This window comes from Aricia agestis, chromosome 7, assembly GCF_905147365.1.
Source record: "Aricia agestis chromosome 7, ilAriAges1.1, whole genome shotgun sequence".
NCBI lineage: Eukaryota > Metazoa > Arthropoda > Insecta > Lepidoptera > Lycaenidae > Aricia > Aricia agestis.
Window position 1 is genome coordinate 1,521,799 of NC_056412.1, and position 25,381 is coordinate 1,547,179.

The 25,381-nt window shown below is 37.3% G+C and overlaps 1 protein-coding gene across 1 annotated transcript; it reads left to right on the forward strand.

Annotated features, from left to right (window-relative positions):
- The first annotated feature begins 5,811 nt into the window (after positions 1-5,811).
- Positions 5,812-23,222, forward strand: LOC121728879 (titin-like). Its single transcript, XM_042117203.1, has 10 exons — positions 5,812-5,817; positions 6,068-6,085; positions 6,159-6,254; positions 10,093-10,241; positions 19,783-19,921; positions 20,372-20,502; positions 21,605-21,761; positions 22,038-22,192; positions 22,519-22,741; positions 22,965-23,222. The coding sequence occupies exons 3-10, from the start codon at positions 6,170-6,172 to the stop codon at positions 23,201-23,203; spliced, it is 1,278 nt and encodes a 425-aa protein (XP_041973137.1). The 5' UTR covers positions 5,812-5,817; positions 6,068-6,085; positions 6,159-6,169; the 3' UTR covers positions 23,204-23,222.
- Positions 23,223-25,381: the final 2,159 nt, after the last annotated feature.

Sequence of the window (25,381 nt, forward strand, 5' to 3'; positions counted from 1 at the left end):
CATACTGTATAAACAAGGGATCAAAGTTATGTTTCTTTAAGTCATACAAATTATACAGTTTATTTCTACTGATGTATATACCGGGGGTCGCCCAATCACAAAATTTCAATTTTCTATTTATATTAAATGTTTTATTTTTAAATATAATGTCATGTTCTGATTTAATAATATTATGTAGTTTTTCATATAAAACATGTGGGTCTTGTTGTTGTAGATCAATATTTGTAATTTTGTTTGCTATGTTTTCCTTCAGAATACTAATTTTACCCGAAGTGATTGGTTTACAAGTAATTTTTTCAGTATAATTAATCGTCATAGCCGGAAAAACAGCCATTTGCCCTAAATGGTCAGATGTCAAATCACTAAACAAACACATTTTTGTGCAATAACAGTTACAAAAAATATTATCTAAGCATGTTGCTGAGTGTGAAGTAATCCTAGTAGGCTCTAAGAATAAATACTTAAGGTCAAATGTTTCAAATAAATTAAGCAATCTATCACAACTAGGAGAATTTTCCATAAAATTAACATTGAAGTCACCACATAATATAATATATTTTGTTGTCATTAAACGATTTAGCACATTTTCTATTATTGAGTCAAAAGAATCCAAATCACTCTGTGGGGGTCGGTACACACATATGACAATATAGTTATCAAGCTCAATGCAGGATATTTCTGCTGTACGTTCAGATGAAAGGGTGACAATGTCCTTGCGTTCTTTATATTTGATGACATTTTGTATGTAAATAAGAGAACCTCCGCGTATGGCGCCCTTCCTAATAAACGCACTGGCAACATTATAAAATTAGTAACATCAACATCGACCTAAGCTAGTAGTTTTGCTTTTACACGATAGGTGAAATATGGAAAAGTGGGCGGAGCTTGACACCCCCTCACCCCGCAAATTGTCACGCGTTGTTCCTTAAGGAAATTTGATTACCACACCTCCTCTCTGTATTAGCTCCGTGGGTATACAGTATACAGTATTTGTAGAAACCTAGATCTTAATTCGTACACGGACGTTTACTCAGAAATACTCAGAGTTTACTAGGCAAGCGTATTTATCAATCCTCTGAATTATTAAACAAGTGTCGTAGTCCGTAGATAGGATTGCCAAAATGGACGTTGTTAAGCATTCGTGTTAATTAACTAACCTACAAAATTTTTTATTGAGTAATGAAAGCAATTATTTATTTAATTATTGTGGCAGTGCAATGCGAAGTAAAAAATATTACATGAAAACACTTTAATTAAATGAAGAGTATAGCATTAAACCTGGGGGGATTATCTCTTGCAGCTCTCAAGTTAAATAAGATCAGCCAATTCATGTTTTACACGTATTTATTAAAAGCGTTTTAAAATCGCATTAACCACTTAGCCCCTGAGTAAGCTCAGGTGGTTTCATACAACATTCATATCCATTTATTCCATACTAATATTATAAACGCGAAAGTGTATGTCTCTTCACGCTAAATCACTGAACCGACTTTCCAATCCCATATCCTATTCCCTTCCTTACCCTGCCCTATTCCCTTCCTTACCCTGCCCTATTCCCTTCCTTACCCTGCCCTATTCCCTTCCTTACCCTGCCCTATTCCCTTCCTTACCCTGCCCTATTCCCTTCATTACCCTGCCCTATTCCCTTCCTTACCCTGCCCTATTCCCTTCCTTACCCTGCCCTATTCCCTTCCTTACCCTGCCCTATTCCCTTCCTTACCCTGCCCTATTCCCTTCCATACCCTTCCCTACTCTATTACCCTATTCCCTCTTAAAAGGCTGGCAACGCACCTGCAGATCTTCTGATGTTGCGAGTGTCCATGGGGGACGGAAGTTGCTTTCCGCCAGGTGACCCGTTTGCTCGTTTGCCCCCTTATTTTATAAAAAAAAGACGGGAAAGAACATAGTTTTTACCATACCTTAGACACAGATCGTATAATTACTCTACTTTTATACTTTACTAGATGACGCCCGCAACTCCATTGCGCCAAAAATCGTTTATCGCACGAGAACCGTACATTTTTCCGAGATATAAAATATCCTATGTCCTTTCCTGGGGCTCAAAGTATATCACTACCAAATTTCAGCAAAATTGGTTCAGCGGTTTGGACATGAAGTGGTAACAGACAGATAAACAGACATACTTTCGCATTTATAATATTAGTAAAGTATGTAAGTATAGATATTGTTTCAGGTAATAATATCTAAGTACGGGGTTCGCTCAGCCGTAAATTCGTGGCGGCGGCGCATCGTTCCGTGTCACTGAATCCTCACAATATTTACATTAACACATGACTTCGTTATCGAACTATATAATTAACGGTAACGAATCCTACGTCATCAACAGCTCAGCATATTTTAATCGAAGAAGATGGGTTTTCTACATTTAACACAAACATATTATATACTTTTAGAAATACCTATCCATTGCTAGAGAACGAGGAAATAACAGGTTATCAATAATAAGGGTGCGTCCAGAAGTGCTCGTGCTCTGCGCGTGTTCTGCTGTGGCGTTTGGAAAAATACGCGCGCGGCACGCGCTAAATCCGCACTGATTCCGCGCTAAATATTATCCCGCGTGCCGCGCGTTTCTTCCTAAACGCTACAGCAGAACACGCGCACGTCTGACGGCTTCAGTCTCGAAATCAGCAGGCAGTGGGAGCGGCGGCGGCGCGTTCTTCTTTATAGATTTACGAGCTTTTGCCCGCGGCTTCGCTCGCGTTAAGAAGTATTATTATATACAAACTTTCATCCCCTATTTGAACCCCTTGGGGTTGGAATTTATCAAAATCCTTTCTTAGCGTATGCCTACGTCATAACATCTACCTGCATGCCAAATTTCAGCCCGATCCGTCCAGTGTGCTGTGCGTTGATAGATCACTATGTCAATCAGTCAGTCACCTTTGAGTTTTATATATATAGATATGGACGGGCCTCAAAAATCGAGCGTGTTTTACAATATGGCCGCTGATAATTCGAATAAAAACCTTTACAGACATACGGCCGCACTACAAAACGTTGTCCTAATGATGATTGTACGATGCAAGCATCGCACATTTATAAGTCAGCATAATAATTAGTAAATATCTCAATATTTGAACGATTTCGTAATGTTTTAATTTTTGCCATACTCATCATTATCTTTGTGTATATAAAATGTGTCTACTACTGACTCTTACTTGACTCTACTGTCATTTATTCTTATATCATTTCTCTATAATATCAATTCTCTTATATCACTGTACCTTTGTTAATATGTGTATCAACTATCAATAAACAGTTATCATTTTAAGGCTGTTTCTATAATCAATCATCATTATCAGCGTGTAAGGTGTAAAGACCCGTACAATGATTAAACCTTAATTTAATTAATACTTTGATAAATAATGTACGGGGCTTATGCCAAAATCTTCCTTTAATACCGTTAAGCTACCAGTTAAGTAAATAATATTCGTCTATGATGCACTAAAATTAAAATAAAACAACGAAATAGAATACTGCTTATTTTGTACGCCTATTATAATAGTATATAAGAAATTACCAAAAGAAGTATACCACATTATTATAAAGTATAGCGGTTGCCCGTTACCGCGTGGATGTCGGTTACCGCTGCAAAAAGCCTACCCAGGAAAGACACGGCCAGCAAAATGATACCTTTCGATATAGTTCAATGCACAGACACCGACACTAACATCGACAACGCGACGCAGTCATTATCCGCAGGCTGCACAGATTGTCTTTCAGTGGATGTTAAAGGCATAGTAAAAGGAGGGGAAGTAAGTTATCTTCATACAAAGGCACCGCGCGCGGCTTGTATGTGTGCGCCATAGTATCAATGCGTCGCCACACGGCACACAACAAAATCTCGGACAATATTTCGGCATAACCAGTCGGGGCTAACACTTTACGCTGTACGCTCGCGCCACTCCGCGCCACGGCTAAACGAATCAAAAATGTCCGATCATAATCGCAGGAGTAATAGATATTGCTGTGTGTTTAGGTGTTTTAATAGTAATGCAACAATTCCAGAATTGTCTGTTTAAATTACCTGTTGAACAGGAAAGGTCAGCGGGGCTAAAATGGTCGCTTTGAAGAATCATGATATGAATCATAATATGATTCATTTTTCTAAAATCGCAAAATGCAACTCTGCTTGCAATTCATTTCTGTATTTTTGTACTGATTTGACATTTGTCAGTTTGACAGTTTTGACAATTCATTTGCTGAATTGATTGAGAGGAATTGTTGGCAATTCACCGAGTGGGCCTATTTTAAAAGAAGAAGGAGAAGAGAGGAATTGCTAAATGTGACCATTTTAGCCCCGCAGTACTACTCACTTATTCTAGCATAATAATATAATAATTTTTACTTGATGATCAGATACCTATTTTACTTACTTCTTTTTTATTTTATTAGTTTTCTATCACACAAAGGAAGTAGATAGGTAGGTAGATGTACTTTCCCACTAGAACATAGTATAAATAAGATAATGTTTTATGTACTTTTGATCCGTCAACTAATTTGCCGCTATTGCATTGTTTACGTAATAGTAATTTGCCGATTTCTCTGTGTTGTAGACCGTATATTAACTAACTACTTACAGCCAATTACTTATTTTAAATGGTAATCAAAAATAAGTAATTGACTAATTGTAAATCACAATGAGCAAAGTTCGAATCATAACAACAGATTTGTTTATAGTATAAGAGACAGGCGTTAGTTTTTAATGTTGTTTTACAGGGTATTTTTATAATTTTATTTAGACATCGGATTATATGCACGATCAAAGTGCCGAAATATGCATGCAAATATGCACGAAAAATGGCTGAAATGTGCACAAAATATGCACAATAAAGATTTACTTTTTATTAAAAGTCGGGATACCGCGACGTTGCCGCTGTTCATGCGGTTGCGCGAACAAAGCGCGGACGGCCGCTCCCACACCAACCCGCCGCGCCTCCGCGCCGCCTAAAATTGACAACCCTAAGACAGTAGGTAATTATATCGCGGATTGGGCCGGAGTTATTCTACTTCCCCTCCTTTACTATGTTAAAGGAGCCGACCTCGCGTCTGAGCCGTGCGGGTACCTTACTCATAGATCTAAACTAAAGACGCCCATTTCGCAACGGGCCGTGCAGCAGAAATCGTAATATTTTAATTTCGCCACAACTTCAAAACCAAACGTCCAATTTTAATCATTCGAAGACCAAATATTATTTACATAAACTGTACTTAGCGACGAAATAATTTATTTTGATAAGGCATACGAGTATTAATAGCATGAGTAAAATAAACGCGTTTAAATGTAGTGCAAAAAATTCAAGACTTTTAAATAAAAAAAATGGTTATTGTGCCTCACTTGACATAGATAGATATAATATGTTGCGGACGTTTTGTAGATATTTATAAGATCTACAATTAATTAGAACATCTGATGGTTCTATCTTTTATAGTTTAGGCAGCGTACGCGAAATAAGTAACTTTTCTGGTTACCAAAAAACCCAAATATGTTACGGAACCTAAATTTTTTCCAGAATAAAATTCAGCCTATGTTACTCGTGGATAATGTAGCTTTGATTGGTGAAATAATTTTTTCAAATCGGCCTAGTAGTTTCAGAGCCTATTCAATTCAAACAAACAAAAAATCAAATCTTTCCTCTTTATAGTATTAGTGTAGATGTAGATGTAAATATTGTAGATGTGGAATAAACAGAGTTATTTAATTGACCTTATGATGACCAAATGACGATAACGGCTGACATCAGTTCTCAGCGTGCGATTACAATGATCACTTGTCTTAATTAATCCAAACAGAAGGTAAGTTTTATAGTAGCAGCTTAAATAGTTCATTCGTTATGGTATTAGTATATTTTTAAGCTATTGCATAGCTTTTATCGCGGGCTTTGAGCACGGTGACTGAATCAAGAAATTTCGTAAAGTGTGTTACAGAAGTGCGAAAAAATCCGCGGGATTAAAATTCACAGTTCCTTATAGTCTCATAGCTTACTGATTCTTGAGTTAATACTGAGCGGTGCACTTTTTTCCCGACGTTTCGGCTGCTCTCCAGCTGCCGTGGTCACGGGTGGTAAGTTCTAAAACAATGAACAATATTCTGTTATTAAGAAAATATAATATTTACAATACATATAATTTAATAGTTACAGATAAAATGTCGTTTCCGAGGCAGCATCGTGTTCTGTGTCTATTGCTCTTCGCCGCTCTTCCATGTGACGGTCAGACCGAATGTCGAACAGGTAACTGATACAGATTGAGGGAAAGACGGCATATTATATGTATACAGGCTGCAACAAAACGTAGTGATAAAACTACGGCGTGTTATGTGTCCCCTTATATAGTTCACTTTTTTTATGGATATGGATCATCTTACATGTCAGACAATCAGGTGATCAGTCTGCATTGTCCTAACCAAACTCGGAAATAACATGTTTCCAACGCGGGAATCGAACCCACGACCTCCGAGTCAAGAGTCACGCTCTAAACCAACAGTAAATATTCACATATTTTCAGCAGAATTCCATTTTATTGACATTTCGTATGGACATGATTCATATTTCATTTGACATGTAGCCGTGCCAGGAAATCCAAAATGAAGATGATATAAACTATACCAGAAAATACTCAAAGTTACCTTTATGGAACCCTTTGATCTAAATTATTGCCATCTTTACTCGTAGTAAACTCTCGTAGCTTCATAGAATCATAATTCACTACACTAAAGTATAAAGGACTATCGGGGCAACAGCATCCTTTCTCCATATATGAGCTTAATATTTTCCAAAGAGTTTACTTCGGTTGGGAAGACGAAATTCACAATTTTTCACATGCAACCTACGTTTACCGTGCAAAATGACGTGTGCCGGAGCCGCCTTTTCAATTTATCGGCCGATATTCCCGAGTACCTCTCTATTGAGATTCGAAGAGCTGGCGCTGACAACTGCTAGGAACTACAAATATTTATCAATATCAGCCGATCGGTAATACAATCCTTCCGCTTTTACACTGTTTGTTTCTAATCAGCTAATAGAACAAACGAAATTTTATGGAATACGATATAGATCTATAAACGTATTGAAATAATACTTATCTATAATATTATTATATCTTAATTATTAAGTACTGTTAATTTTGTGTAAAAACCATAATGTCAAGGGGCACCTTTGGCGGTGCCCCTTGACATTATGGTTGTCTCCTTGCGGCGGCGGTGGTCTCCTTCAAAGGTTGCCCTCCAAATGTCCATTTTAGGGTTACGTACCTAAAGGGTAAAAACGTGACCCTATTCCTGAGACTTCGATGTCTGTCCGTCTGTCTGTCTGTCTCCTGGCTGTACCTCAAGAACCACTATAGCTAGATTTCCGAAATTTTCACAGATTGTGTATATCTGTTGCTGCTATGATAACAATTAATACTAAAAACAAAATAGATTAAATATTTAAGTGTGGCTCTCATGCAACAAACGTGAATTTTTTCGGGGTAGTAGGTAGGGTAGGCGGGGTAGTTCCCGAACCAGTGGTAGGCAACGTAGTTTCTTCGTTCGACTTTCAAAAAGTGTATCATGATACCCATTTTGAATAAAAAGATATTTTATTTATTTATTATTTTATTTGCTTTTTTTGCTCGATCTGAATAATGACAGCAGGTAGGCACTTGAAATGTTCACAAAATACTTAGTTGTATTTATAATTTAATAATTAGTAATAAAATTAAAATAAACTAAATAATTAATTAACTAAATCCTATATAAAAAACACATATTTTGACTGCTTTTGCTCTATTATACTCGTAGTACGGAACCATTCGTGCGCGAGTCAAACTCGCACTTGGCTGATCATTATTATGATTATTAAGTTAAAATCTGTAGGTTTAGCAAAAACATTGGTAGATTTGAATACCGATCTTATTTACTTCGAGGCATGAACTTGTATCCATGAAATTAATATCATTAGATAAATGAATGGTCTCGCGCGCGCGCTCGACTAGATACCGCGCTTTATAGAAAAAACAGATTTCTGAATGCGGCAAGTGCCGGTGCCTCAATATTGTAGTGTGTGTAAAACAATGCACAAATATTGTTGTGTGCGTAGATAATCGGGTTGCCAGATACGTGACTGGTGCCCAATCAATGGGGAAAAATTATTAGTTGCTGTGGTCTTGTAATTTATTATTATTGTATAGTAAGTGCTGATTTTTCAATCACCAGATAAACTTTACCATTGGAATAAAGTCCATTCGAAAAGAATGCGATAAAATAACAACGTTGTTTAGGTCAACGAAATATAATGGGTACAATATTGATGAGAAAACAATACAAAAACAATGGTAGGAAGTTTAACGAAAGTTAAGAATGAGTCATAAAAAAGGAAATGTTAAATTTGTTTTCTCATTTGTTACTGTATTGTGTACATAAAATATAAACTGTATTTAAGATTTTTATTATAATATTATACTCATAATTCATATTTATTAATACACATTCATGATCCAGGAACTTTGAAAACTTTTTGTTCCGTTGGCGGAATTTGAACCAGCTACCCTAGCTAGAGATTTTAATGCGCTCATCCACTCAGCCACTATGTATATATAAAAAAATAAGATATAATAAATAAATAAATAAAAATCACAATCTCAGAAAAATTTGGGAATTTTTAGTTTATGGTAATTGGCAACACTGAACATCAAGCGGTACTCCGATCCGAATTTTCAGGCTTTTATTATTTTTCTGTGTTTATGACGATTTATATAATATTTACTGATGGTATGTGATGCCAGTATCTTTATTGTTTCTCGTAGTGTTAAGTCCTACTATGCAAACTGGCATTTTGCTACGGACGTAACTCAAAATTTCGAAAATTATCGACACATCTACCTCACCCGAAGCTTGCGGCGCGACTGGCGCGGTTACGCCCGATGTGGCGTATTATTTGTTGCCGCATTTTTCAAGTACTCCGACGGTATCTAGTCGTAGCGCCAGCGCGAGACCAATCATTCATCTAAGCTAATATCGTTATTTCTTTTCTACGAAGACTGGAAACGAATCGTCCAGAGCCATGCTAAGCGGACAGCACTCGTACGTTCAAACTGAGAAGAAACTCAACTTATCCCTAATGTGTCTTGGATGAGTTCCAATATCGGGCAACTATTTAATACAACGGTTCCACGTAATCACAGTTTCCTACATTACTTTTTACGGGACAAATTAAATGGGAGCAGTTCCTATGAGAACAAATTCGCTTTCATATTGAGGAAGTTATAATTTTATTTTATGTGCAATGAGAAAATGTTATTGTCTGATGTCTCGAGTCGAATTTTTTAACCATGTGTGTGAGTTTAGTATCTCTTGTTTATTACATGCAATGAAGCAGGTAGAATACTTATCCCAGGGTTACCTTTAACTTAACCGGGAAGTTGATTCACAAGCAGGGGGCGGACCTACGTAATTTGGTAACGTTTCACTCATTGAATTGACAAAACCCGACAAAATGACATCTGCCATCCATCGAATGGGCGCTGTTCCATTAGCGGGCCCGGCACCACCACCGTCCACCGGTACGGTGTCGGCGCCGGTGAAACAAACATTTATGAAAATATATGGCTCGCTTTTCCACTAACCGGCACCGGCCCGGCAATGAGTCATGTCGCAGTCGCCTGGTAACATATTTCACACTCGATGCCGGATCGGCAAATCTGCATGTTGTGTATGAATTGTAGCCGTGTGCATGTGTGTGCGTGATATCGGTGTCAACGTAAACCGGTACCGATACTACGAAGAGGAAAACCTAAGCCCCTGCGCCGATGCCGGTGCACTGCCGCGTCGCTGCCGGACCGGCTAGTGGAAAAACACTCAACCAATCGATAGGTACCCTACGTCTGTAAGGCCGGCCATAGACTGCATTTTGCTGTCGAGGCCGACTACAAGATGCGGTTGACGCACAGCGATCTTTAGTTTCCACACTAAATTCATATCCGCAATACACGGACCGCTCGAGCAGCTGTTTTGAGCTAATGGAGCAATTGTTCAACGCGACCACTCTAAAGTCTCAACCATTTTTTATTGCAAGCAATTATTACTTTCAGTCTCTTCCATGAAAGTGGCAATTTTGGGCAGCGGTCCGTTATCAGAGAACAAGCCATCTGAGCTGAAGTGTAGGGTGACAGGCGCTGGACCACACACCAACGTCACCTGGTGGTGGGATCGAGACATGCTGCCGGCCACCATTTTCAAGGTAATGCCCAATGTCTGAGTTTTTTTTATTTATTTAAAAACTATCGCTTTTGATTGGCTATCGTCAAAAAAGTTAACCAATCAACAACGTCGTTTCAACCATTGTACAACAAAAATACTGGTATAGCATAACAATAAAGTACTGTATATGAGCTGTCGACCTAATTGCCCTTTAGCCAAGATTGTATCGTTAATTTCGAAAAAATCGGCAGAATAGAAATAGCCAATAGCCAATGCGATAAAGGTAAATCTGTTATGACTTATAAGCCTCCGAACATGTAGTTTTCTTTTTGAAAGTCGGTCACGAGGATTGAAACTGGCCTTACATTAATATTGTATGTGTTTAATAAGTTCATATCTAATAAGTTTTAAGTTTGCTGTCCGAAACCTAATTCGGAAGATTGCAAATAGCTTAGTTTTGAGATAAAACGGCAGAAAGATCTTCTAAAAGCAATAATATTTCATTCAATAAGCAATAATATTAAATATATAAATAAAAATATATTTCAAATTTTGTTAATCTCGCTAAACTAGCTGAACCGATTTGGCTAATTTTAGTCTTGAAATATTCGTGGAAATCCAGGGAAGGTTTATATTAGGAGGGGAGAGATACGAAGTTAACCGGGTCATCTAGTAATCCATACTTCCATACTTCCATACTAATATTATAAATGCGAAAGTGTGTCTGTCTGTCTGTTACCTCTTCACGCTCAAACCGCTGAACCGATTCTGCTGAAATTTGGCATGGAGATACTTTGAGTCCCGGGAAAGGACATAAGATACTTTTTATCCCGGAAAATGTACGGTTTCCCGGAATTTTGGCGCAACAGAGTTGCGGGCATCATCTAGTGTCAAACTAATTATGATAATATTGTTACGTGCTAGGGTTCGAGGATTTGGAGAGAAAGACCTGCAGCTGACTCTCTTGAAGACTTTATTCACTAAGTCCAGGTCACACAAGCACACACTAGATCACAACACTTTCAAATCAAATCAAATCAAAATTGTTTTATTTCTGAATAAATTTAAAATAAATGTTTTCAGAAAGTCCTACATGATGCCTACCACCGGTTCGGGAACTAACCCGGCGAGAAGAACCGGCGTAAGAAACTCGCACGGGGCCCACTTTTTTACCAAAAAAAGTGAGAAAAAATTAATCTTTTAAAATAAAGTTTACAATTTTGTAACTAAATATTATATACAATATCCACATACATAATTGTAAGTCCTATAATAATGAAGAAGTAGCCTTGCAAGAAGCCATCCTACTCCCAAGGTGTGCCATCGTTTATGAAATCATTGACCTTATAATAGGCTTTGGCACACAAACGTTCTTTAACTACTTTTTTAAATTTATTAATGGAAAGATTTTGAACGTTTTCTGGGATTTTGTTGTAAAGGCGTATACATTGACCTTTAAAAGATTTACTGACTTTACTAAGTCTGATCACCGGCATATCTAGCTTGTGCTTATTTCTAGTATTCCTAGAGTGAATGTCACTTTTAACTTTAAATTTACTTATATTTTTTCTAACATATATTACATTATCCAAAATGTATTGAGAAGCAACAGTTAGAATACCAATTTCTTTAAATTTATCTCTCAGAGATTCTAAAGCAGACATTTTATAAATAGAACGTATGGCTCGCTTCTGCAGCACAAATATTGTATTAATGTCGGCAGCGTTTCCCCATAAAAGGATTCCATATGACATCCTACTATGAAAATAACTAAAATATACTAATCGTGCCGTATCTTCGTCAGAAATTTCCCTAATTTTTCTGACTGCATATGCTGCAGAACTGAGCCTACCTGCAAGATTAACAATGTGAGGACCCCACTGTAATTTACTATCAAGTGTAATACCTAAGAATACAGTGTTGTCTACCAAATTCATCTTCTCATCATTTAATACTACATTGGTTTGGACTTGCCTAACATTGGGCAAAGTAAACTTTATACATTTTGTTTTACTAGAATTTAAAAGTAAGTTATTAACATTAAACCAATGTACTATTTTTGAGAGAGCACTGTTTACCTCGTCGTAGTTCGACTGTTGTCGCTGTTGAATCGAATAAGGCCTCCTCTGTAAACCTCCTTTGTTATTAAAAAACATACAAGTGACAATTTGTAAGAAGTAAGTCAAAAGGTATGTCTCATATTAGTAAGATATAAAATTAGTAAAATTAATGTTGGGAAAAGTTTATGAGATGAGAATATATGTTGTTACAAGAGAATTAATTGTTTTCTTTGAAGTTTAGAATCCCAACATCCAGAAGGCCACATAGAGTAGTGGTCATTTTGGTCCGGGACGAGCCGGATCATTTTGGTTCGTGACAAGGCGGATCATTTTGGTGTTTGAAGATCCGGATTCCGGTGGTTTTTTTGTCCAATGCGTGGAAACCAATGCTAGATCGGCATTGAAGCGCATCACGTCGGTACTGAAGTATCAACGGGCAGCAAGGTGAAGCTGCAGTTGGTACCACTGTCACTGTAAGTGTGGCAGTTGTCACCAAGCCAAGCACACAAGTTGGTGACAAGAGGAAGTTCCGGTGGACGACGCCAGGGGGCGCTGCGAGATGGACGGATCGTCGGAAGGTGTTGCAAGACTGCACTATTCCAGAGAATTGAAGAAAGAGGTCTTCAACAGTGAAACGGATAAGTGTGGTGAAAAGTTGTGAGTACATTTTACAGTCCATTTATAAAGAGAGTAATCGAAGCGGAATAAGTATAGACAATTTTGAACCTTAAGTATTAGTGAGTTGAAACTTAGAAATTTTAAATAGATTTAGTACTTAGAATAGTTACAGTTAAGAAATTGTGTTCATACGGGGAACCTATGCCCGATTTTTGATTTTGTATTAAGTTTCAAATACTTGTAAAATTTTTCGGAAGTTTTCATACTTGTAAATTTTTTAGAATTTTTACTTATTGAAGTTACTTACAAGGTTAGGACTTGGAATTCAGATATTTCTTGACACTTGTAAAGTTTCATAAGATAATGGAGGCGCTATATAAATTGCAAATAAATAGGAAGTCTGTAATTGAAAAGGCTAGAATAAATTTAAGAAAATCGCCTAAGGATAGGATTACACGTGGGTATATTAGTACTCGATTAGATTTACTTGAGCAAACTTGGGATGGATTTTTAAATACGCATAATAAAATAATTCAAACGGCTTCTTTAGATAGTCAAACTAAAGATGAATATTTTACTGATGAAATATATGAGTATGTTGAAGAAATGTACATAGATTATAAAAGTGAATTAAAAGAATATCTGGAAAGATTAGGTAGTAGTTCAGTTAAGGCAGTCAAAGCCAAGTCTGTTTCTAATGATAGTGTTAAACTGCCAAAAATTTCAATACCTAAATTTTCTGGTCATTATTCAGAATGGCCAACATTTAAAGATTTGTTTGAATCACTCATTCATAAGAATGAAAGTTTAGATGATGTTCAACGATTGCATTATTTAAAGGGTTTGTTGATAGGTGAAGCTGAACAACTTGTTCGACACATACCGGTCACTTCATCTAATTATGAAGAATGCTGGACTCTGTTAAAAGGCCGATACAATAATAAAAGATTTCTGTCGAACAGTTTGTTGAAGCGCTTAATGACTCAAGGTAATGTGACGGAGAATAATTCTAGGTCTGTTAAGTGTCTGTTAGACACTACGATGGAGTGTTTAAATGGTCTGAAAAATCTTGGAATTGACGTAACGTCTTGGGACATTCTAATAATTTATATAATGAGCGCGAAGTTAGACAGTGAGTCCCGCAAGCTATGGGAAACTCAAATTAGCACACTTGACGAACTTCCCAAGTTATTGCAGTTCAAAGATTTTTTGGAGGCTAGATTTCGGGCGCTAGAATTTCTTGATGAAAAGTCAGTCAAGCCAAAACCGAATATGATTGCAAGTTATAGCAAATCTAAAGTACATCATGTTGTAAACCCTGATAATAATGTCAATGTGATTCATTATTATTGTGAATTTTGTAAGGAACAACATAAAATAAGCAATTGTAAACAGTTTGCAAAAGAGAGTTACGAGTCACGTCAACAGTTCATCCAAAATAGTGGCTTATGTTTTAATTGTTTAGGTCCCAACCACGCGGCCAAGTTCTGTAGATATAATGCTTCGTGTCGCATTTGCAAGCGGAAGCATCATTCGTTGCTACATCCTAAAGTTGTCTCAAATTCGACCGCCTGCAACAACGTTGCAAAGGTAAGTGTCAATTCAGCGGTTTCGAATATTCAGGAATCGCAATCGGATGGTGAACCCGCCACAAGTGTAATATCGCATTTTTCTAAGGAGTCAGTTTCATCACAGGTTTTGTTGGCTACAGCTCTTGTCGAAGCACAGTCGAGAAATGGGTCAACACAACTCCTTAGAGTTTTGCTAGATCAGGGATCGCAGGCGTCTTTCATAACTGAAGATGCAGTTCAACTTCTTGGACTCGAAAAGACGCCAGTGAAGTCAATGATTTCAGGAATAGGTGGTGAGAACGGCGAGTTAGCGTCTGAGAACATTGTTTCAGTGACAATTCACTCACACCTAGATCCAAGTTTTAGTTGTAAAGTCAAGGCGTATGTTCTAAGGAACATTACATCTCTATTGCCATCCACTAAGTTTGTACTAAATCACTGGCCTCAGTTAGAAACAATAAGCTTGGCAGACCCAGCTTATCCTACGCCTAGTAGAATAAATATTCTACTTGGCGCAGAAATTTACGGCCAGATTTTGAGAGATGGTTTAATACAAGGCCCACCGGGCTTTCCAGTGGCACAGAACACAGCATTAGGCTGGATTTTGTCAGGCAAGATATCGTCGCCGAGTGATACAGTCAATTGTCATCATTTAGTAGTTCGCGACTCGGATCAGATTGATGAAAGCGTAATCCTTAAGAAGTTCTGGGAGATAGAATCGGTTACACCTGGAACAAGAAGTAAAATTTTATCCGAAGATGAATCACGGTGTGAAGAGATCTATGCTAAAACTACTACCAGAGATGGTAATGGACGATATGTTGTTAAACTTCCATTCCGTGATGAAAATCCGCAGTCACCATATGGAAGTTCTAGACATTTAGCTATGAAACGGTTTATGCACTTAGAAGCTAAATTCAAGAAAAATCCAGAATTAGCACGGCGTTACTCAGAGGTATTCAAGGAATATAAAGATCTTGGTCATATTGAACTAGTTCCACGTGATGATCCTAAAAGGGATACATCAGTTTATATACCACATCATGCAGTTGTGCGAGAAGACAGGTTGACAACCAAAGTGCGTATTGTTTTTGACGCTTCTATGAAAGGACTAAATGGAGTATCTCTAAACGATGATCTCTTGGTAGGTCCCACGTTGCAGTCGCCATTGCGGCATATCATTATGAGGTGGCGAATGCACCCCATAAGTATCTGTTCTGATATTGTAAAGATGTACAGGCAGGTTAAAGTTTCTTCTGAAGATACTGATTTCCAGAGAGTGATATGGCGTGATGAGCCAGGATCTGAAATAGAAGAATATAAATTATTAACGGTAACGTTCGGTACAGCTTCAGCTCCTTACCTCGCGGTGAAGACTTTACAGCAGACAGCAACTGATGAAGCAGCACATAATCCTAAAATATCTGAAATAATAAAAAGAGACTTTTATGTGGATGATTTAATGACAGGTTGTCAATCAGTACAAGAAGGATTACAGATATATAAAGAAATAACGGAAATACTTACCAGGTGTGGATTTCAGTTGCAGAAGTGGGTGAGTAGCTGTAAAGAACTTGATAAGGAAATTTCTGAAAGAGGAGAGGATTTCGGAAGTTGTGTACAGGACAGGAATAGAAGGGATAAGGATATTAAATGTGATGAGGTTATGAAGATACTAGGAATAACATGGGATCGCGAATGTGATGAATTTAAAACAACTCAGGGTCCATCTTGGCTAAGAAACCAGTCAATAGAGTACACAAGACCTAAGTCTATAGCAACAAACATGGAGCAAAGAGCTATCAAAATACACGTTATTACAGATAATGTAGAAAAACTTCCTTTGTGGACAAAGTATTCGACCTTACAGAAGCTAGTGCGGGTTAAAGCTTACTATAGAAGAGTTTTGAAATTTATGAGACAATATAAGAATAAGAAAAGATTTAAAGAGTGTCTACAGAGTGAAGAGATAGAAGAAGCATTTAAGGTTTGCATACGACATGTACAGAAAGAGGAATTTCAAGAGGAAATTAAAGATATTAAGAAGGTAGGACATCGTAAATCAAGAAGTAAATTAAAGTCATTATGTCCTTTAATAGATGAAGAAGGAATTTTACGTTTTAGTGGTCATATAGAACATGCCAATTTGGAATTGGAATGTATGGCTACTAATGCCATACATTTAGAAGCCATTAGAGATTTATCTGCTGACGGGTTCATTGCAGGGTTCAAGAGGTTTGTGTCACGTAGAGGATTGGTGAGTGATAATATGTGGAGCGACAACGGCTCTTACTTTACGGCTGCTAAAGAGCTTCGTCATTTCGTGGCAATTGAGCAATCTTCTGTTGCTGAAGATATTAGAGAATGGGTAGGTAATAATGGTATTAGTAGTTTGAGACGATGGCAGGTTACCCAGCAAATGGTGCAAAATTTCTGGAAACGCTGGTCCGACGAATATCTCATGTACATGTTGCAGAGATACAAATGGGCAAAACAAATACCTGAGCCCAACGTCGGTGATGTAGTGTTAGTAAAGGAGGACGGCTTGCCTCCGGCTAGGTGGCTTATGGGACGGGTAGTTACTAAACACCCTGGTAGTGATCAGATCACGCGGGTCGTAACTCTCAAATGCAACGGCTCCTTAATTAAACGACCCACGTCTAAGTTGTGCTTACTACCTGTATGTGAATAATTTGTTAATTGTTTTATAGTACTATTATATTGTTATTGTTAAAGGTATATGTTGGAGTTTGTTTAGAAAAGTTTGTTTAGTTAATGCACTAAGCTTACGGTGGGCGGTTGTGTTTAGTTCTTATTGTTTGTTAGTTTTAATTTTTGTACCTGTCTAGTAGTTAAGGACATTACTAGATGTCCTTGGTGGGCGGCATGTTGAATCGAATAAGGCCTCCTCTGTAAACCTCCTTTGTTATTAAAAAACATACAAGTGACAATTTGTAAGAAGTAAGTCAAAAGGTATGTCTCATATTAGTAAGATATAAAATTAGTAAAATTAATGTTGGGAAAAGTTTATGAGATGAGAATATATATTGTTACAAGAGAATTAATTGTTTTCTTTGAAGTTTAGAATCCCAACATCCAGAAGGCCACATAGAGTAGTGGTCAGTCGCTTCACTTTAAAAATAAGTGAAGTGTCATCAGCAAAAAGCACTATCTCATTATTATTATCCTTAACTAGATAAGGTAAGTCATTTATATAGATGAGAAAAAGAAATGGGCCTAATATAGATCCCTGTGGGACACCTAATTCTATTTTGGTTCCTTTGGACCTTTTACTATTAACCTCAACCCTTTGAGTCCTATTTTTAAGGTAAGAAGTCAAAAGGCTGAGAGCAGAGTCTTTAATTCCGTAGTGGCGCAATTTCCTGATCAATGTAGCATGCTCAACACAATCGAAGGCTTTGGAGAGATCGCAAAAAACACCTAAGGCATCCTGCGACTCCTCCCAAGCCTCAAAAATACTGCAAAGGAGTCCTATACCAGCATCCGTTGTGGATCGACCCTTAGTAAATCCGTATTGATTATCATGTAATAAATTATTAGAATTAAAATGTACTAGTAATTGTTTTAAAATAATTTTTTCAAATATTTTACTAAAGGTCGGTAGAATTGATATAGGCCTGAAATTCGTGGGATCCGATTTAGTTCCGGCTTTGAATAAAGGAACAATCTTGCTATGCTTCATTAAGTCAGGAAAAACACCATTTTTTATACAGTCATTGAAAATCATTGCTAAATGAGGAGCTACGATGTCAATTATTGATTTAATAATTTTTGTGGACATGCCCCAGAGATCAGCAGTATTTTTGATACTCAACAATTTAAAGGTATCAATAATATCTCTGGGGTTAATTTCTCTAAACTTAAAATTGACATCACATTCCTTTACATTGTCTCTGAGTAGCTTTTCGGCAGCTTCAGACGAAGAATTTAAATTTTTTGTCGTTGAGACCGGAATGTCAGCAAAAAACTTTTCAAAGACCGTCGCAACTTCTTGATCATTAGTAATCTTTTTATTTTCAAAGTATAGTTCAAAATCAGAGCTACGACAGGTGACATTTCCAGTCTCACCCGCTATTACCTGCCATGTTGTTTTGATTTTATTTTTAGAGTTTTTAATTTTATTTTTTATATATAGGGCTTTAGCAGCTTTACAAACTTTTCTGAAGGTTTTTGAGTAGTTTCTAACATATGCTTTAAATACTTCACTATTGTTAATACACCTTTCATCATATAAGTCATATAATCTTTTCCTACTTATTTTTATTCCTTTTGTTGCCCAATTAATAAATTTAGTTTTTTTATTACTGTTTCTAACCGTTTTAGAAGTAAATATTGAATTAAATTGAGTTCTTATCACCTTAAATAATTTATTAAAAGCTTCATCAGAGCTATGTGAGCTGTCCAATAAATGGATATTTGAATTTAATTTACTTCTAAATTGCTCAATACGTTTTGTGGTCACAGGAATAAACACAAGATTTTTCTTCGCATCACTGTCACATTTGATATTAAAAGAAGCTATTTGTCCACAGTGATCAGAACTTAGCTTATTAATTATTTCTTTTTTGTCTGGAATAAGATTAGTAAATATATTGTCAATACAAGTGGCTGTAGTCTCACAGACCCTTGTTGGTTCCTGAAACAAACTGTAAAGGTTATACGATTGAAATAAAGATGTGAATCTAACAGTAGTTGAGGTTAAATCTAATAAATTAATGTTAAAATCGCCACATATTACTTAGCACTAAGTCCAAAACACTAAGCACTATCACTGTCCAAGGTCGTAGCCAAGTCGCAGGTTTCACTGGTTAACTCACTATTGATCACTTGTGTTCACTCCGAAGTCGCCTTGATGATGAATTCGACCCGACTGTCTGCGACTATTTATAAGGGCAGGATCGAATCTCAGAATGCTCCGGAATATCCTAGAATAAACCCGATAATATGCGTAAACAAGTATGGGATACTTCGAGAAGCTTAACGCCATCTAGTATCCAATAGCGGATTTACGCTTTCTGCGTTTCTTCAATAAGTTGCGCTGGTGTGACACTAGATGGCTCTTTGTATCCGTAACAATATACTAGATGAGGCCGCAACCCCGTTATGCCAAAATGTGTTTATCGCGCGGGAACCGTACATATTTCCGGGATAAAAACTATCCTATGTCCTTTCCCGGGACTTAAAGTATCTCCATGCCAAATTTCAGCCAAATCGGTTCAACTGTTTGAGCGTGAAGAGGTAACAGACAGACAGACACACTTTCGCATTTGTAATATTAAAAAGTATGGACAGTATGGATTATGTTGTTTAGGATCCAGCGAAGAATGTAACTGCTTCGCTGCTACAACTCACACCGTCGAGAAGACACGATAGCTTTCCTCTCAGATGCAGAGCCGAGAATAAAGAAACGAACGAAACTGTGGAAACTGAATTAAAAATGGACGTTCATTGTAAGTATTTATTTTTAGTTATAGACTTAAATAAAAAATATATATTTATAATTAAGCCATAAACTGGCCTCTGCACTAGTGGCTGCACTGGCTATACATAATAGTAGAGGAGACCGTGGGAGGTCGACCTTCACCGATCTGATAACCAGATGAGACATTTTTTATCAAATATAATTTATAAACAAATATGCCTATAATTACTTGCCTATTTAAAAGTGGTCATGGCTATCTTTAATAATGGCCACACTTGAAATTTTCACAAAGTTCTTAATTATAATAATGTGTACTTTAATGAATAATAATAAAATTAAAATAAATTTAAGGGGGTGCTCTCATACAAAAAATACAATATTTTGCCTATTTTTGCTCTTAAATGGTACGGAACCCTTCATGCGCGAGTCCGACTCGCACTTTGTTGATTTTTCTTATAGTGACGTCTTCAATTTAAAGACGCACCGAGAGCGACGTTGATACTCGGGGAGTATTTCGACAATGATGCCCTGGTTGAGGACAACGACATATACTTCACCTGCTCCATCAAAGCCAATCCGCCAGCCCGCATTATCACCTGGGAGCATAATGTAAGTGATCTTTTTAGGATATAATATGTAATTGATTGTACAACATTGTCAATTTTACATGCACTTTTTCCACTTAGATATTCATTAATTATTATACCCGAATGGTAAAAATTCGACCCTATTACTAAGACTTCGCTGTCTATGCTTCTGTCTGTCTGCAGGCTGTATTCAGAAACCGCGCTACCTTGACAAATGTTTTGGAACGAAGTTCCTTATCGCGCGTTGCGAAAGGGGGCTAGACAGAAAAAATTATGACGAAAAGTTGTAGCGCGTGTTTCTCTGTCTCTCTCTCTCTCTCTCTGATAGAAAGCAAGTTATTTTCGTTTCGTCTTTTTCTATTTCGCATTGAACAGTGTGGTGTAGCGACTTTTTATTTGTTTGAGTGTATACAGGTTTTTTGTAATAAGAAATAATAAACTGGAACTTCGTTCCATCCGGGTGTCCCTTGACACCTCTCAAGTTTTTTTTATTTTTTTCCTAGTTCCAGTTGATATTAAAGCACAGCACCCTTGTATATTCTTTATTTAGTCAAGTTGCTCATAAGCAAGCACTCCCTCCGAATTTTGATCTTAATCTGACTAGGATGCAATCCCTCCAGAGATGTGTAAAGATAGTAAAAAATGTGCTTGTCAGGAACCAATGGAATCGCAATGCTGAGCGAGGTCAGATTACTTAGTCAAAATGCATTCGATTGTTTCGATAGCGAAGTTCGATGTCAAAAAAAAAAGGATGGGATTTGACTCATCGCAAGCGACTCATAGTATACGCAGCGTATCATAGCGCTTGCAATATTGTGATATTATAGCGTTTTCTAAAAGCTGCTTTAAGTTCTACTTTTCCAATTATTCAATAGCTAGATGACGCCCGCAACTCCGTTGCGCCAAAACTCGTTAATCGCGTAGGAACCGTACATTTTCCGGCACGAAAAGTATTCTATGTCTAGTCCTATGTTTCCCGGGACTATCTCCCATACCAAATTTCAGCAAAATCGGTTCAGTATTTTGGGCGTGAAGAGGTAACAGACAGACATACAGGCGCCTAGGCGGCCACACTTTCGCATTTATAATATTAGTATTAATTAATGTTATCGAATGTCTTGCAGGGTGTGAAGATAAAAGATAATGTTAACGATTTTCGGGTCACCCGCGATTCGCTAGTGCTTCAGAAGCTGTCTCCGAGTTTCAATGGTCGGTACACATGCGAGGCGACCAACGACGAGGGTACCGGTGTGTCGCGACCCTATAATCTGCGGATTCGACGTAAGTATTTGAAGCGAAACTGCTATAAGTACGACTACTATGAAAAAAATTCACAAGGCAAATGTACATCTCAATGCAAATGGCGGACCTGCATACTTCGACACTATTGAATACCATTTGACTAAGTACCCTGTTATACTTCAGCCATAATATGAAGTCTGTACTCTGTACATATAATATGAATATTTTCTTGCCATCAGATGTTGTGAGCTGTAGCTGATATATTTAGCAACTACTATGTTTACTTTTGAGTTTGTGACAAATATTCTACTGCAGACAAACCGCTGTGCAAATACAACGAGCCAAAGATGATAGCAGCAAAGCTTCTAGAACCGGTCAAAATAGATTGCGAAGTCGAAGCATTCCCTTCGCTTGACGCCTTCCAGTGGGCCTTCAAATATAGCTCCGGACGCGTCGAACAAATTGATAGAGTAAGTGAAAAGTTATAACGTTACAGCCCTTCACGACGATGTATGACTTTTTACATGCCCATCCGACACATGGATCATCTTACTTGTCAGACAATCAGGTCAGGTCAGGTCAGGTCAGGATCAGCCTACATTGTCCTAACCAAGCTTAGAAATAACATTTATTGTTTCCAACGTCGGAATCGAACCCACGACCTCCGAGTCAAGAGCCACGCTCTTAACCACTGGATCACGGAGGCCGTTTACATTAATCCAGTAGTAATCCAACGCTGGATTTGATCACTGGATTAGAATAATATAAGCCTGCTATATTTTAGCTTCGCTTACAGGAAAAGTTCACCGTGGCAAAGGAGCAAGGCAGATCTGTACTGACGTATACTCCGACGTCGGAAGCGGACTACGGGACCCTGCAGTGTTGGGCAGCTAACAGCCAGGGACAACAACAGTCCCCTTGTACATATATAATACGACACCCTACGCCACCCCAAGCGCCCATATACTGTGTGTTATATCCTGCAGACGCTCAAAAAACGTTGCTAGCGTGCACACCAGGTAATAAATACGAGTATACGCTCATATTTCAGTCGGGTAGCAAGAAAAAAATATGTGCAGAAACGTACAAAACGTATTAGAAGGCAGAAGCAATTATTTCAAGCCTTAAAGGATAAAATATATTTATAGGAATGTATTGAAAAAATCAATTAGGTTTTGATTCTTTAATACCTAATTTATAATTTTGAAGTCGGAAGCTCCATAAAAATGCTACTTTTTTCAGATTCTAGTTCCTCTGGATATAAAGCGAACATCACATACAAGGCCGAAATTATGACGAATACAGGAAAAAAAATCTTGCCGGACACCACATTCCCATATTGGGAACTCGATAACTTTGACGGTTTCGTTTCGAAGGAAATAATTTTGTATGCAACTAACGAGTTTGGGGAATCAAAACGAACTTTCGCCATAGAAATAGCTTACCGACTAATACCCTCAACTGGCAAGCATAATCTATAATATTACAAACTAGTTATCGGCCGCAACTCCGTCGCTGCGAAATTTATTTATCGCGCAGGTACCGTACATTCTTCCGCAACAAACACTGTCCTATGTCTAGGGTTCCCACCTTTTTACCGACTTCCAAAAAGGAGGAGGTTATACGTTCGGCGTATACGTATCTTTTTATTTTTATATTTTTTTTTTTGCAAATAAAGTACATCGGCTACTTTACGTGAGAAAAAAACCGCACACAGTATAAAAAAGTACAATTTATAAAATTATCTGTAAGTATAAATAAAAATGAATTCTGTACTTCGTTAGTTTCTTTAAAACTCGAGAACGGCTGAACCGCTTTGGCTTATTTTGCTCTTAAAACATTCGTGGAAGCCCAGGGAGGGTTTATGTTGGGAGATAGGTGATAAGAGATCCATCGGGTCATCTAGTTTGAAATAAAGTATTTTTGCGTCCTTTATTATTTTCGTAAAGTACAAAGTACAATTGCCTGAAATAACGTACAATACTTTATAATAAAGTACGAGTGGCAACCCTACCTATGTCCGTCCCCGTCTCTCAAAGTATTTTCAAAGAGCATGTGACATTTTAGTATGAAGCAACCTACAAATTCGCGATTAAAAAAAAGTCATTTTGGCGGCAAGAGACGAAACATGTGCCAATCGATAGTTCATCAAAATACAAACAGGAAATACTCTTTGGTAAAATATGGTAACTGATACGGTTTCGTAATAAATAAGAGTTAAAAAAATTCGAAACTGTTTTTTAAACTTAACTTTAAGAAAAACAGCGCTTTGCAGCGCCGTAGAGGCGCGTGACGTTTCTTGGACGTTACCCCGGTAACGCCGCACTTAGCACTTATTGACGGACCGGCGACAGCGGACAGACACATACCTAATAATATGATATTTACTTCAATTTTCTTTGAACAAGGTGCAAAATGCAAGTGCATTGTTTGGGGCTCTTACGTTTCATAGATTCTGGTGTTTTCGTGATTACGACAGTTAGTGAAGATTTCCATGCGCATTATTAATTTGGGAGTACTGTTTAGATAGTTTACTTTAGTATTTTGAATTTCGGCCATGAGATTTTTATTTCGGCAAAATGTAGGGTTAAAATAATATCTGTACCAACAAAGTTATGAGCAACATAAGTATTTAAAATCCATTTATTATTTCCAATCTTGAAATTCTATTTTAAAGCTGAAATTAATTCTAACTTGGAGTGAAGTATTTCTCGTAAAAGAACAGCAAGTTGAGACAAAACGGACATTTGACATACAAGACCACCGTAATTCAAAGTGGCACATTAGTGCCGTGATTCGTGCTACGTTCTCCTTTATAAATGCAGCTTAAATTATTCCGGTGCCTGCTAATTTTAGTTTCCTCTTAATGACGTTTCTCGCTAGGTTTATCAAATACGGTAGGTTTTATAGAGGCAGCTTGAACATTATGTACCATCGAGGAAATTGAGTCCTAGGCAGTTGACGGATCTACGTCATGTGGCTATGTCAATTCAATGTATTCAAGAAATTAAAGTTCATTGTCAGTATAAATTATTATCATATCGTTATCTTTGAATTACCCATAGCATAACACGATTGGTCAACTTTTATAATACAGAATAATTAATCAAAAAGACCTCTATATTATATAAACAGTGATTCCAATTTTGCCAACAGAGGAGAGTGATTTAAGCTTCCGAAATTTGTAAATAGATTAGTTCAAGCATACACTATAATTTGCCCATAGCTTAAATGGAATATATTTAAGGTTTTTAAATTACGCGATGTTGGATATAATCTGTGCATGTCATAGTGTAAAGACGGCAATGTAGGCATAAACGTCAATACCTACGCCAATCAGCTGATCGATACGGGAACGTTAAATTTACGCGCGTACGTCAAGGTCGCTCATTGGCTAATTGTTCCCCAAATTTCCCGTTTTCCTTGACATTTGTAAAAATTGAATATACGCTAAATTTCTATCACTGAGGCTAGACGTATTATTTCTCTCTCCCAAAAATTACTATCTCTGCAGTAGAAAATCAGTCGAAACTAACTTTCTTCGCGCCTAATCGTTGCTTACTCTTACCTTAAATCTACTAATCAGCTAATATGCAGGTTGTAACAAAAATAAGTGATAATAATTTAGGGTGTGTACGTTTTCCTTGTAGAGAGTTCAC